Source organism: Psammomys obesus, unplaced genomic scaffold (assembly GCF_907164565.1).
Source record: "Psammomys obesus unplaced genomic scaffold, mPsaObe1.curated_primary_1811, whole genome shotgun sequence".
Lineage (NCBI taxonomy): Eukaryota > Metazoa > Chordata > Mammalia > Rodentia > Muridae > Psammomys > Psammomys obesus.
This window is the reverse complement of record NW_026585895.1, coordinates 17,900,816-17,916,124: the sequence shown is the minus strand read 5'-3', so window position 1 is coordinate 17,916,124 and position 15,309 is coordinate 17,900,816. Positions and strand designations below refer to the sequence as shown.

The 15,309-nt window shown below is 40.0% G+C and overlaps 1 protein-coding gene across 1 annotated transcript in view; it reads right to left on the bottom strand.

Annotated features, from left to right (window-relative positions):
- Positions 1-15,309, bottom strand: part of Ttc21b (tetratricopeptide repeat domain 21B) — a 72,049-nt gene that overhangs the window by 43,674 nt on the left and 13,066 nt on the right. Inside the window, exons 7-13 of the mRNA XM_055600383.1 lie at positions 12,274-12,358; positions 10,333-10,431; positions 8,858-9,050; positions 8,373-8,470; positions 7,863-8,063; positions 2,599-2,728; positions 72-229 (exon numbers count right to left, since the gene is read on the bottom strand). Coding sequence (XP_055456358.1) covers positions 72-229; positions 2,599-2,728; positions 7,863-8,063; positions 8,373-8,470; positions 8,858-9,050; positions 10,333-10,431; positions 12,274-12,358 — 964 coding nt within the window. The remainder of the gene's footprint in view (positions 1-71; positions 230-2,598; positions 2,729-7,862; positions 8,064-8,372; positions 8,471-8,857; positions 9,051-10,332; positions 10,432-12,273; positions 12,359-15,309) is intronic.

Below are 15,309 nucleotides of genomic sequence, written 5' to 3'. Positions count from 1 at the left end.
GACCATATACACCTTCATTAAAAGTTCAAGGAGCACGTTATGCCTTAGCCCTGTTGATCTGGAATACTTACATTGAAATTATAGCTCAGACAAAGCTCAAGCGACTGGGAGCACAGTTTGACTTTGTCCTGCGACAAGTACACCTGTGCCATCAGGAGGTGCGCCTCGGCATAGGAGGGGCTGTGCTCCAGGCAGCGCTGCAGGTTGTTGTAGGCCGCTTCAGTGTCACCTGATGAGGGAAACAACGCCGGTGAGGCTTCAGCGCTCAGAGGCAGAAGCCCCACAAAGGACCCGGAGGACAAGCAGTTATAGTTCCGAGCTTTAACTCCTCTGTTCATGAAGCCAGGCCTCCGTTCCTACTTGCACTAGCTAGCTTCCTTGTAGTCACAATAGGCCTATTTGTCAGGACAACCCTTGGTCACAGCAAACCAGGGAAATGTAAAGGGTGACAGCTAGTCCCCAGTGTATTGGCAGGAGTAAGAATCTATATTTATGTTCCTTCTAAAGAAGTGTTGTTTATAAGAGCATTAAAATGGCTTTTGACACTGTGTTTGTTTCCATGAGCATTGTCTCCCCCAGGCTTGAGCATCTGAAGTCTTGGTAGCTAGTTGGCAGTGCTGTTTGGAGAGGTTTAGAAGTGATGGCCTTCCTGCAGAAAATATGTCACTGGGGGTGGGTCCTTAGAGTCTTGAACCTCAGTCCACTTCTAGTTCATTTGGAGACGTAGATCTCTGCTTCTTTTTCAGCCACCGTGCCTGCACTTGCTGCCATGCTTCCCTGCCAGGAGACAGACTTACCCCTCTGGAACCAAGAGCCCACATAAACTCCCGTTTCTATAAATCACCATTGCTCTTGTTTTATCACAGAAACAGAAGTGACTAGGACAAAGACACATTTATAAACCTAGAATGCTGCAGTGCCATTTACACTAACAAAGAGGACATGTTCTAAATCTGGGCTACATAACGGTGTGTAAAATTTAAAAAAAAAAAAGGTCAAGGATACACTACTGAAATTTTAAGACATAAGATATAGATTTAAATGCCTTAAACACCAACTGAAATATCAAAAACAAAAACAAACCCCCAAATAACAAAACAAACAAACAAAAACACCTGCCATCTGCTAAGTATCTGGAAATCTTGTTTGTTGTTGTTTTTTGTTGCCATTTATTTACTTATTTATGCATTTATCTATCTATCTATCTATCTATCTATCTATCTATCTATCTATCTATCTATCTATTTATTTATTTATTTTTGGGACAGGTTTTCTCTGTGTAGCCTTGGTTGTCCTGGAATGTGCTCAAACTCACAGCAATCCGCTTGCCTCCGCCTCCCTGAGTGCTGGGATTAAAGGCGTGTGCCACCCCACCTGGCTCTCCTTAAAAATCTTAAAAAAATCTGGAAATCTTAAAAATCTACTTCACCTTACAACGTTGGTTAAGATTAGTGTGATAAGAACGCTGAGGGTCCAGAGGGTAAGCCTCTCTCTTGGGCTGGAAAGAGACTTCTTCTGGCATCATCAGCACAGACCACATACCACCACTTCTTGGGATGCAATCCACGTGGAATTGTACACGGCATTCCCAAATACTGGCTTAAGCAGATATAACAAGGCCCACTTCCCACCCAGTCTTTCTACAAGGGGGGAGAAGAGGGTCCTAAGTTATTTTCTGTTTAAATGCACCTCATTTTTACCTGTTGTCAGTAAAAAAAAACAGGGTTGAATTCAGTTTCTTAGTTTATAAGAGCTCAGCCTACTCACTGACCTCCCACAATATAGAATTATGGGAAAATAGATATAGAACTAAATAGGTATAGAAAATAGGTATAGAATTAATGGGAAAATTATTGGCAGAGATAGTACAGTAACTTACTAAACATATTTCCACCCATCAGCAAAATCGTTATCTTTGGGGTCTTTATAATTATAATGTCTGATGCTGAGAACTATGAAGGCAAAACAGAATTAAAATGCTAAGCCACACTCAAAATGCAGTTGTTATACAGTTTTGAAACCCCCACTCCCAATAAACTGTAAAAACAAAATTTAACAACATACAAGAGGTGAGTGGTAAAGGAAGGCTTTCATGTGTAGCATGGATGCTGTAAACTATTCCCCTCTCTAATGGGTCCTAGTACACGGTCCAGCTCTGAACAGTCACTGCTGCAAGAGATCTGCGAAACTGCGGCTTCATACCAAGCCTCTGCTCAAGGAGCTTCCAATATGTACTTGGTTCCCTAAAGCACATACATCCTACACTTTGATGTTTCTATTTATTCTCAAATATCTTCTTAAATTTTGGACAGTTTCTTTTATTTTATAGGTTTTTCAAGTGAAAACCTAATAGAAAAAGAAAGACTAACAGCAAAGTAATTAGGGTCACTTGCATGACCATGGGCATGAAATGAACCTAAAATAATAGGTTTTGCATTTCTGTTTCAGTCTCAGATTAAACATATATATTCACAGACAAAATATGCATTCTCTGTGATTGTTCTCCCTAGAGTGGAGTCCAGAACCTATTTACCCCTGTCATTACCAACACCACAATCAAAACTCCTACATTATGTTAAGTACTAAGGTATGTATTACCTGACAAATATTTCACTTTGGCCATTAAGTAGACAGCTTGTGGAAGACCTGGTACACTTCTTATAATCGTCTCCAGAACAGAAGAACAATGCCTGAGAATCGGAGAAAGAGGCTGCCCGGGGCCTGCAGGCTAAACAAAGTGAATCAGATCATTTTCTAAGTGTATAACCACCTTTAGCCAGGATTAAACACACATTAATTTTAGTGTGACTAGAAGGAACTAGTACTTTCTATAAAAATTCTTTTGCTTTTTTTCCACATTACCTTTGCTATATAATTGGACAAATTCTAAATTATCTCCCTAGCCGTCTATGAATAGACTTAGAAACTATTGTTGGGTTTTGTGCCATTAGATAATTAGGGAATTGTTATTTAATCATTATTTTAATAACACATGCAAACAGTTATCAGTTCAAAATTTATCAAGTAAACATCTGTTGAAAGAAAAGACAACTGAGAGATACTACTTGCTTGAATTCCCTGCATTGCTTCACAGATGCATTTCCTTTGGCCTGAAGGACCACCATCTCCATTCCCTTCACCTGATGTACAGTCTCTTTTTTCCCTCAGGTGGATGACTGTATGCTCCTACAGAAGATCACTCTGCATAGGCACCATGTAGCTAACAATCAAGTCCTGCATCTCCTGCCCTATGCTGAGGCACAGATACTCAAGATATAATTATTACCTAAACCATCCCAACTTCCTCAGATCTCCACAGCACATGTGCTTAGTAGTTCTTAGTAGTTCTTAAAAGTGCTGCTTCTTTTGTGGATGGTGGAAACCATGGCTCTGATCCAGGGAATGGTATCTGCGTGCTTTTCAGATGGCTGTCCTTGTGGAAAGCACCTGAGGAGAAGCCTCTGCATGCCTGGCAAGCAGTGGTGTGACAGAATCTGCATCCTCTGATGTTTTTCCTGGACTGGCCATGGTCATCCCTTTTCTCAAGCACAACATTTTGTATGTTCTTGACAGCTTTTCCTTTCACTTTGTCTGCACTGGGTACAGCGATAACACAACAGAAATCTCCTAACAATTCTACAGTGGATGTATTAAAGGCACGTGACAGGATTGAGATGATGATTCCTGCAGTAATTCAGACCCCTGAAACACTTTGAGAAAGACGAAATAGAAATCATACAGTTTCTTGAGGTATATAATTATTCTCAGAAAAAGCACAGTCTACTCTGATTCAGAAAACAGCTCTCGAAAAGAATGGTTTAAAGAAGTTAATGAGTACATATAAACATGAGTTCAGTAGTCCAGAAGAAACTCATCTGTACAGGTGCCAGGACCTCAAGCAGTTAGAAAACAGGAAAGTCAAACAGCTCATATGCCAACAGAATAAATGTCCTTATCTATCTTGGCTATGGTTGTACAGGACACAAACACAGATATTTTTTGAGTAGATTTAGATAAAACTTGTACTAGGTGTTTAATAAACAGTGTGCTGAACAGAATGATCATGGAGATGTACTTAAATTAAGAGGCTATAGGTTTAATATCTGTCTAGGAAAAAAAGTGTATGAGAAAGATATTTATGAAAAAACATTCAGAGAATCATTGTCTAAGTTTCTTGGAAATAAAACTATCTAGTTATTTGAGGAAATAAAACTGAAAGTGCACGCCTTGTGACTTTGACGTGAAATAAATACAGAGAGGCTAGAGCTATTTGGGACCATCTCGGCAACAGCAAGCTGGTGGTTATCTCCTTCACTGAGCCAATGTCACATCTCTGTCCTTGGGGTCTTTGAACCCACTGGAGCTAGACTCCAGCATATGGAGTTTAGGGTCTTTTTTTTTTCAAGGTCAGAATTTTATACTTCTCTGGATTGAAGCTAGGTAATTTCTTTTGTAATTTTTTGTTTGTTTGTTTGTTTTGAGACAGGGTTTCTCTGTGTAGCCTTGGCTGTCTTGGACTCACTTTGTAGACTAGGCTGACCTCGAACTCAGAGAGGTCCACCTGCCTCTGCCTCTAGAGTGCTGGGATTACAGACATGCCAGCATGCCCAGCTGATAAGTTCTTTAACAGTTTCAATGGTTAATATTGACTGTTCACTTGCTGGGATCCACCCGGGAGAGGCCTCTGGCATTCCTGTGCAGGAGTCTCTAGAGTGGGTTCACTGAGGTGGGAAATGTGGGTGAGTTCATTCTATGAACTGGACTCCTGGGCTGAACACAAAGGGAAAAGGAGCTGAGTGCGAGCACTCATCTCTCTCCGCCTCCTGAGTGGATGTGATGTAAACGGAACTTCTCATTCCTGTTGCCATATCTTCTCTATCAGGTTGAACTGCACCCACAAATTGTGGGCCAAAAGAAATCCTCCCTCTTTCAATCCCTCCCTTCAGTTGATTTTTTTTGGGTATTTTGTTACAGCAACAATACAAGTTGTTAACACAAATATTCCTCACCAGAACAATAGTTAAAGTAAAATAACGGTAAGTATCCAATAGTGACCTTGCCATTTGTTAAGAAATACCAAGAACAACTCTCACTTTTTTATTCTATTTTATGTGGTTTGCTATGTTTTGAGAGTACACCTCACTGTGCAGCCCAGGCTGGCCTCAACCTCACAGTCCTCATGCTGCTGCTACTTAAGAGCTAGAATTAAGGTGCAGCCCGTATCACCCATATAAAAATAGCCATTGTTCTACTAGGATTTCCCCATACAGTCAAAGATTAAAAACTAAAGTCTAGAGACACTCTTTGAGATAATACTTGTTAGGTTAAAAATTAAAAGAAGACTGTATGTGAAAGATGCCAAGAAACAAGGACTCTTGCTGAGGCCAGTGATACTTTTGTCAAATGGAAACAGCATTATGAAGCTGACCAAGTTATAATATGCAGATAAAAATTCTATTATGGGGAAAACAGGATGTATAGTTGGATTACAGATCTAGCTACCAAGTAATATGTTATTTTGTGAACTCCCTATGGTTTGGTTCATTCTTAGCACAGTTAACAAAGAAATCCTTTGAAGTACTCAAGGACTGAAACCTCGCCCGTCCTGGTTTCCCGTGTGATTTTCTCCTCTGTGACTTCTCCCCTCCCACTCACAGTCTAGTCCACTCCTTCTCTTGTACCCCTACGAGCACCTCCATCAATCGTTTCCTTTGTCTGAAACAAGCTGTTTCCACAGGTCACCTTCAGTTCCTTTTTATAGTAAGGCCTACTTTGACCGTTCCCCATAAATGTTTTATCAACTCTACCCGGTTCTATTATTTCCTTACGCCACACACTACTAGACTACCCAGGCTTTTTATGATATCTGCCTCATGCTTTTAGAATAAAGGTCTTGGAGCAACAGTTATAACTTGTTTTTCCCCAAGCACATTCTCCCAGCTGCAGAAAGGCTACATGCTGAATGAATATTGAAATATGCATTCAAACTACCAAGCAACTTGCATGGATGCTGACTTGGGAGACTGAGCTCCATTAGCCTGAATTAATCATTAAATATGATTCTAGGAGAGCACAGTTTGGGAAATGGTATGACCCAGAGCTCCCAGGGTGCCATAAAACCTGGGGAGCCAGTCTACAGCAAGAATGGGGTGAAGACATGTCCAAACCCCAGAAATCCCGTCCTGAGATTCTCAGGAGGATCACTCCCCCACCCCACCCTGGGCCTGCATATCCCAGCCCACACAGCCCTGCACCTACAGCCTTGCCCCTTGGAAGTTATTTGGCCTGGCAGCCAGGGTGGACTTCCTCTCCTTACAAGGCTATGTCCAGCAATGTCTGAAATGCCTCCCTATGCGATGAGGTTCCATGGCCCTCCTAATGATGTACAGTCTCCCTAAAAACCCTTACCCACTCCCCAAAGGTTTATTATATGAGCTGTCTCACTGAAGCCTGTCTCCTGAGAGTCTGTTTTCATCCATGCTCACTTGCTGCTTGAGCAGGTCTCAATCCCTGGCCGGTCTTGCCTTGCTCCCCCTCCCACTGACTGTGATGGTGGGCAGGTGGTCACACTCTTACTGGTGGGGAAATGGAGCCAGGAATGGCATCTCCACAAAGGAAGACCATTTTTCTTATTTACACTGTTAACATGGCACCTAAGGCTGTAAATCAGGGGCATGCTAATAACTTTGGTTTTGTTTTTTTTTTTTAATTTTTTTTAAATTTTTTTTTATTAATTACACTTTATTCATTTTGTATCCCCCCATAAGCCCCTCCCTCCTCCCCTGCCGATCCCACCCTCCCTCCCCTTTCTGCATGCATGCCACTCCCCAAGTCCCTGGTTTTAGCAATGAATATTGGAGGGCCCCATGCGAAAAACCTGTGTTGAAATGTGCTTAGTTCCAGTACCAAAGGGACGCTGCCTAGTGCATGTGTCATGTCACCTAGGAAGGGGTGCCCGGGTTGTGCCTCACGGGTTTTAGTGCTGCCACTCAAAAATACTAATGCTTACAAAAGACCGTCATTATCTCCAAGCTAGAGAAAGCAGATGGCAGCTGAAAATAAGGCTCCATATAGAACAGAGGACAAGAGCTAAAAGGAACATGATAACAACACTACACAGTGGAATGAGAAGATAAACTGGCAAGAAATAAATGTGGAGTCCTACTCTTGGACTCAAAGGTGTGAGTGGTGGATCATGGTATTTGCTAACCGTTCACTCAGGGCATATATATTATATATTATTATATATACATATTATGTATTATACATTACATATAATCTATATATATAATTATTATCACATATAAGTGTGCATCCAGAACAAGCACAGGGAACTTCTCACACCAGAAGGGTCTAATCTAAAAGTAAACATCTACCTTATGAAGGAGACATGATTTTTCTTTGAACTAAATAACTAGATGCTCTCTGTGCCATTCCCAGGAGCAGGAAGAAGAGTCAGTGGTCCATATTTAACACAGAGCAGTTTGATTTCACACGGGAAATTTTTCATTAGTTTTACAAAGGAACTCCAGTTTTGCCCAAGGTGAGATGGCACGTGGTGATGTTATCCATCAGGCTCAAATATGTAGCAAGCATGAGAATTAAGCTCCTCAAATACTTCTAAACTGAGTTTAAAAAAATTGTAAACAAATTTTTACAAATCAATATTTTCATTACTTGGAAGTCATCCTTTCTATAAAGGCTGATTTACATGATTCTGCTAAATTGATAGATAACAGAATCGCCAATGCTAACTACTGCTGCAGAGAAGGTTGAACACAGTAAAGAGAAGGACTCTCTTGTTAGCATTGTCTTTGGGGCACGCTGATGCAACCCTGGGGTTAAAAAGCAGAATTACCTACTTGAATCGAACAGAAATTTAGATACTCCGTAACAACTTCTAGTAAGAAGTCAGGATTTAGCTTTTCAAAATACTGTACACCGAGAGGCAAATCGTCTAAGTGTGAGAAGTGAGTCTTCACAACATCATTTAACAAGTTGATAACTTCTTCTTGTTGGATATGTTTTTTTGTAGCAAGAACTGCATGCAAATACATTAATTCCTGAAAAATAAGAAATAGGTTATTCCTTTTGTCTATAAGATACTCATTTCTGTTTAGATTTCAAGTGTGTATATAAAGTATTATTTATAATAAACCATGCAAACATTTCATACAAAATTATTCAAATCTATGTATTAGCTGAATGTAATTTTAGGATCATTGAAGGAAACATTTAAAGTCGAGATGCACAGAGGTAATTAGACATTAAAGTTAATGCTCATTCACTACTTAGAGCTAAGGGTGAATGAACAGTCACTTAAAGTTTCATGTTTTATAAGTAACAGCTCTGGTCTAAAATGCCGTACGTACCGCAGACTTCCCCATTGACTGCTGGAATTCACTGAAGAACTCTAGCTGCTGGTCGGCATCCTGCAACTGCCCATCTATTAGCTGACATCGGATAAGTCCTGGAATCAAACAGAAACCATCAAGGTTTACTCCAACCAACTAAACAAGTTAACATTTTCTCCCATCCCAACAATCCTGTTTTAGACTGGAAAAACTAAAATAAGAACCCAGCAGGTGTAGGAATGGGGAAGAAGACTGGTAGCCTGAAACTAAATCCTTTCCTGCACACTTCACAACTTGATAGAAGCAACTGACTAGAATCCATTCCTTCAAGATGGTATTTGTGATGTAAATCGTTATTTTTAAAGATATACAACCTTTCCTTTTGTGCATAATAGAGATAGTTCAGTTTATAAAAACTGGATACAGAGTCTCTGTTTCTGTGGGCAGGCCCTTAGAGGGGGTTCCCTAGAGGAACTGTCAGTGCGTCGTCTGCGTCTGCTTACCGGTGATTGCAGAGATGTTGCTCTCATTCAGCGTCATGGCGGTCCTGTACCACTTCCAGGCCTCCTTAACTTTGCCTTGGAGAATCATTTGGAAGCCAAGCTCTGTAGCAATTTCTGCTTGCTGGGGGGTTAAACTGAATGCTTTTTCTAGGAAACTTTGAACTTTTTGTAGGATGAGTTGATTGCGTCCACACTGAAAAGAAGAAAACAAAAACAAAACAAAGCAATTTAGACAAAAAGTCCAGCTGCACTCAGAATAAATGATCTACTTTTCCCTACACTTACATAGAGCTTGAAATGCACAGGATGGAAGACAAGGGAATTAAAAACTATTTAAGAAGGAAAGGGCCTTCTGTCATCTAGACACTGCATCAAGAACCAGTATATGATCTGCTACAAGTTGTATATTTTAATACTGTTTCATGATAGCACCATCTTGCCACACATGATTTCATTGTACAAAACATGACTTTTACGATTCTTTTACAAATTAGATAAGAAAATATTTATTTTAAGGTTTATATATATGTGTGTGTGTGTGTGTGTGTGTGTGTGTGTGTGTGTGTAATTAACTAAATATCCCCTTTCCCCTTAAAGACTGCCTGTACCAACAGGGAAAATATTTTTAAAAGACATGGCTTACATCTTTTTGGAAAAAACATCAACAAAAATTTATTTATGCCAATGTTGTAAAATAACAGTTGAACATACTGACTTTTAAGAGTAAAACATTCCTCTGAATATTTCAATAAACTCAATTCTATAATCGTTCTAAGAAGAATGAACTTGTGTCTGGTAGTAACACATATAAAAACAAAAAAAAAACCACTTTAATTTATAATTTCAGAATTTTTTTTCTCTAAATTTCATACATCCTACATGTTTTAAAATAAGATAATTTATACAGTTTAGCAATTAACATTCTTATTTTTTTCATTTCAAGTTAACTTGAAAACTCCTTTACTTATGCTTATTTTCTCCCATATATTTTTTTGATAGTTCATTGAACTTTCAAAGCTCTAGTTCCTTTTACTGGCTTTGTCATTCTGTTTTATTTTTTCTTCCATCCTGTCATTTTGCCTTTACTGAATGCTCATAATAAAAGCATGCCTTTATTATACCAACAAAAAACACAAGACACTGGCCCTTTTCTCCATTGAAACCCTCTGTTATCCATTTGAATGGATTTTCCTGAAGGGTTTCTAATAGAACAGAAGCACAGACCACCCTAACTCCAAACACTGCACTCTGGCTCCCTCTGCCTGGAAGGCACCCTCTAGTTCCAAGAGCCCCTCTTCCTCACGGTCCCTGAAGGATGGAAAGTAGCAGCTAGAATCTCCTGGGTCTCCTTTCTTGGGAACAGATGACATACTTAGATCATATCAGTTTCCCACCAGGTCATATGTTCCTCGGAGCTCCACCCACTGACTAACTGTGAATCGTAATGATAGAGTCTGGCTAGTAGGCAGACTTACGGTTCTGCTGAAAGCTATTGTAATCTTATAAAAAAGCTGAGCATTCTGTGGTTCCATCACATCCAATGCATTTCCTAAATTTTCCAGCTGGGAAGCAGCCTAAAACAACATAAACAGAATTAATATTAAAATAGATTAAGAAAAAACAAACTAATACATAAAAATATATTCTAATGTGCTATTACTGATATATGTATATCATATACACACACTGATAAGATTTACTTATTTCATGTGTATGTGTGAGTGCTTACATGTATGCACACTGTTTGTGTCTGCTGCCTGTGCAAGCTAGAAGAAGGTGTTAGATCCCCTGGAACTGGAGTTACAGATGGTTGTAAGCTACCATGAGGATGCTGGAAACTGAACCCAGTCTTCTGCAAGGGCAACATGTACTTATCTGAGCCATCTCTCCAGCCTCTTATTTCTAGTATTTTAAGAGACCTTGATTTTGACACATTTCTCCTTTCCAGCATGTGTGCATGTGTGCTGTCGTGTGGGGTAGGCATGAGCAAATGCTTGTGTGCATGTGAGTGTGGGCAAGCCAGAGTTGGGTATCTACTGTTCCCTTACCTTTGAGACTGAGTCTCTGAATCTGGAGCTTATCACCTCTGCAAGACCAGCTGCTAAGTGAGCTCAGGCACCCTCCTGTGTGTACCTCCTCAGTGCTAGAACATAAGCCTGGGTCACCATGCCTGATGTTTTATGCATACTGGAGATCCAAACTCGCATCCTCATCTTTGTGCAGAAAACACTCTGAATACTGAGTATTTTCAGGTCCCCTAATGGAATCTTATATATTGAAAGATAACTTAAAATCTATTGAAAGCTTCTGTTGTTTTTTAAAAATCTCCAGTAATTATACATAATTTCTTGTTAATACCCATCATTGAACAGAAGCCTCTGGAGAGGTAAAGATAGTCATAATCAAGTCATGCCACAAAGGCTGTTTGAATGATAATACATTTACAAAAACATTACATGAGCCTTCGAACTGCATAGATGGCCGAACTTATGTTTGAAATGGTTTCCGCAATAGAAAAATCATGAACATGGTTAGTAATTTTTGTGGTTGTTTCTGGTCTGTTTGTTACTTTTGGGGCTGAGATTGAGCCTTGCACATGCTAGGCAAACATCCCTCCCTTTCAGCTATAGCCTCAGCTCCCAGTAATAAATGGAAAGTTCACAGACTATTTGATCTACTGAGGTTCTTCTAAGTGTCTTCTAAAGCAGTGTTTTTCAGCCTGTGGGTTGTGACATTTGGGGGTCAAATGACCCTTCCACAGTGGTCATCCAAAACCATCAAAAAACCATCAAGATATTTATATTATGATTCATAACACTAGAAAAACTACAGTTATGAAGTAGCAATGAAAATAATTTTATGTTTGGGGTCACTACAACATGAGGAACTGTATTCAAAGGTTGTAGCATTAGAAAGGTTGAGAACCACTGACCTAAATTACTTTTTAGGTACTGTCACATTACCCCAGTTAAACACATAGCCCTCTTATAGCATGGGTGGCAGCAGAACAGATTTTGCACTCCTTTGCCAGTGTCTAATGAGTGGGCGTAGTACTACTGAAACAGGTGTACCTTCATATGAGGATTTCATCCTGAGCTCTTCTAACTCATTTAAACCCACCTAAGTTGCAGATATACTCTCAATTATACTTTGCATATGAACATTCCTATCTATTTAAAAATGAACATACTCCATAAACAAACTAAAAACATTTGAGAGAAATTTCCCTCCATGCTTTTGCTTTACTAGTTAGTATAAGAAGCTAAAGTCTTTGTATTTCTGGCAACCAATAAATAACTATATTAAACATTCTAAGCTAGAACTTCAAGCTTCTAATGATACTCACATATGCATGTATAATGATGTGTGATGACATTTATCTTGATATAGGCAACAAACCACACAATACAACTCACCTTCTCTATGTCCCCTTCCCTACACAGATAATATAGAGCCAGCATTCTGAGCGCCTCCACATTGTGACTGTCCTGAAGCAGCAATCTGCAGGGAAAACATGCCAGTTAATAATAAAATAAATTTGATTTTGTTGTTGTTTCAAGAGCTTAAATGTTTGGTTCTTCTACTCCAATGAGATAAGAAATTTTCATTAAAAAAACCCCACAATGATTACTTAAAGTTAAAAACTTATCTGGAACATAATTTTTAATGTCTTCAAATATGAACAGAAGTTGTACCTGCCTCATTTAATACTGTGGCACTGCTACTTGAAGGATTAAAAAATTAGCAATACTTAACAGTTTGTTAAAAGGTGAGTTCCTGAGCTGAGGACATGGCTCAGTGTTTAAGAGCACTTGCTGCTCATGCTGAGGACTTGGGTTCAGTTCTAAGTTCCCAGCAGTCCCAGGGGAGATCTAACACTTCCACGTGGTCTCCATGGGAACACATGCATGTGGGGCACTTACAATGTTTTTATTCAGACACATAAAGTAAAAATAAGCAAATAAACACAAATTTTAAGAAGTGAATTTACCTCAAGCAGGTTTTTATTAAAGGGATTCTAAGAATGCCAAAATGAGTGAAGTATTTAAATATGTATTAATAATATTTAAAATAGACTCCTATTGATAAAATACAAGCTGGAAAGCCTGCAAACGTTCATGAATCGCCAGAAAAGAACAAAAGGCATAAATATAGAAAGACATGTTCTATGCGCTAAGAAGAATTCTTAGGAAATTTTACTGACGGTCATTCTGAGCAACTGTTCACACAAAGGCATCCCCTCATGAGTGAACGGAACTAAGCACTTCTGATTCACCTTTCCTCCCTTCTAAACATGTCTGCTGCCATGCAACCGTGCAGTTCCTCCCTGAAGGTGGAGTGTGCTCTGTGGCACTGTGGCTACAGACCGGGCTACATTCCTGGATCAGTCAATGGGATGATGGCAGGACAGACAGTCTGTATTTCTGTCTTATCTCTTGTGTCTGTACAGTTACGGTTGGCTAGTGGGGTGTGAAACTTTAAAGCAGTGTCCCAGCAAATCAAATTATGCCTGAGATCAGCCAATGTAGATTACTGATACTCAAATGAGAAACCAATGCAGTTTACTCCTTGAGATGTACAGTTGCTTGTTTTACAACAATTGCTGTCTGATATGATACTGCTCAGTTCGGGTTAAAAAAGTTTCCCCAAATAATCTCTTGGTAATGTTGTATGAAACGTTAACAAGTTTGTACCTTTCTTTGTTCATGTGCAAAGTGGGGATACTAATAGTATCTACCTCTCAGGTATGTTGGAGCTTGGTCTGGTGCCTGTTACTAGCCCTCAAGATCTGGGCACATCTAATCCTGTTGTGTAAACCTACCTGATTGGCTGATCAAACGGCCTATACCTGGGCAGGGCAGAATGGAGTAAGCGTGGCTAAGGTTCCTGGGCTTGGAGAGGACAAACAGGAAGAGAGGAAGAAGGACTCCTGGGTTAGCCTGGAGAAGAAATCACACGGGGCCGGGAGGAAGTACTCAAATAATGGTGTGAAAGGCCCAGATGATGAATAAAAGCAAGTATATATAAGATTATGGATGGAAGATTGGATAGTTAAGGAGGATGGCACTAGATGGGGGCTGGGAGATGGATGGTGAGGTGATTCAGACAGCTTAGGTAGGAATATTTGCCTGGCCTAAGGTAAATGAGGCAATTATAAAATCGAACAGGTATCTGTGTCTTATTATTTGTGATAGCAGGTTAGATAATACTGCTGTGATAAATCATAGGGCTAATAATAAACATTATATAGCCCAACAGCCATTTTTTAATTTGACTACAACATGGGTATAAGCTACCTTTCCATTGGCCAGCTGCTCTGAGCAGTTTCTAACAGGCCACCCATAACTTATTTTCACTCAAGATGTGCAGACCAAACAGTCTGGGGTCATCTACCCGCAGACTCTTGCCTTCCTAGCTAAAACATATCCAAATTCCAGTCACTTCCCAAAACATCCTAAGAGTAACTGTCCTGGTTCCCTCACCAGCACTTCTCTTTCAGATTATGGCAATGGCAGGAAAATGGTCTCTCTGCTTTGGCCCTTGCTCCCTTCCTCACATACACTTCTCAAAATAGCAAGTATTCTATTAAATGTAATTCAGACCATAATACTCCTTTATTAAAAATGCTCATGACCTTTGCATGTCAGAAAAAAAAATGTTGAAGCCTTCCACTGGTCCACAAGCTCCTTCATGGCTCAGCACCCACTCCTTCCCCATTACCTTCTCACAGGGTCCCTTCTTCTCTTAACCCCTTTCTGTTCCTCACAGATGAAAGGTGGTATGGCCTCAGGCTCCTCCTTGTGCAAGACCTGCTCTTGAATATCTGTGTGGCTTGCTTCTACAACCTTCTCTGGGTTTCTGCTCAAACACCATTCCTCCACGAAGCCCTCCGGGCCACCTCCTAATAGCATGACTGTGCCGCTGAGCATACGGTTCCTCTCACTTTAACATTAGCGTCCCAACGGTAGACAGACTTCTTGATTATACGAATCTAGCTTAGATGCTCAGACATTGACATAAATCAACAAACCCAGGATGGTTTACGTAGGTGTGTGTTGCATGCTATGTGTGTTAGCACATGTATGTGTGTTAGCCATGTATATGTGCTCAGGCATGTGGAGGCCCAAAGTTGACATCCTGGGTCTTCCCCAATCTCTCTTCACCTATCTGCTGAGAAAGTGTCTTTTGCTCTGGGGACTCCCTGTCTGTGCTCCCACACATGAAGATTATAACTGGGGCAAAGCACCCACCCAGCTTTAACAAGGAGCTCAGATTCATCAGGTTTAACAGCTAGCTCTTTAGGCACTGAGCCATCTCTCCAGCCCTACGTTTGTTTTAAAAAAGCTATACAACTTAAAGTGCTTTAATTCTATGCTGTTTGGAATAAAAATCACTCTATATTAAATTTAATTAATTTAAAATTAAATTTTAAGCTGATCATGAAAATCTTG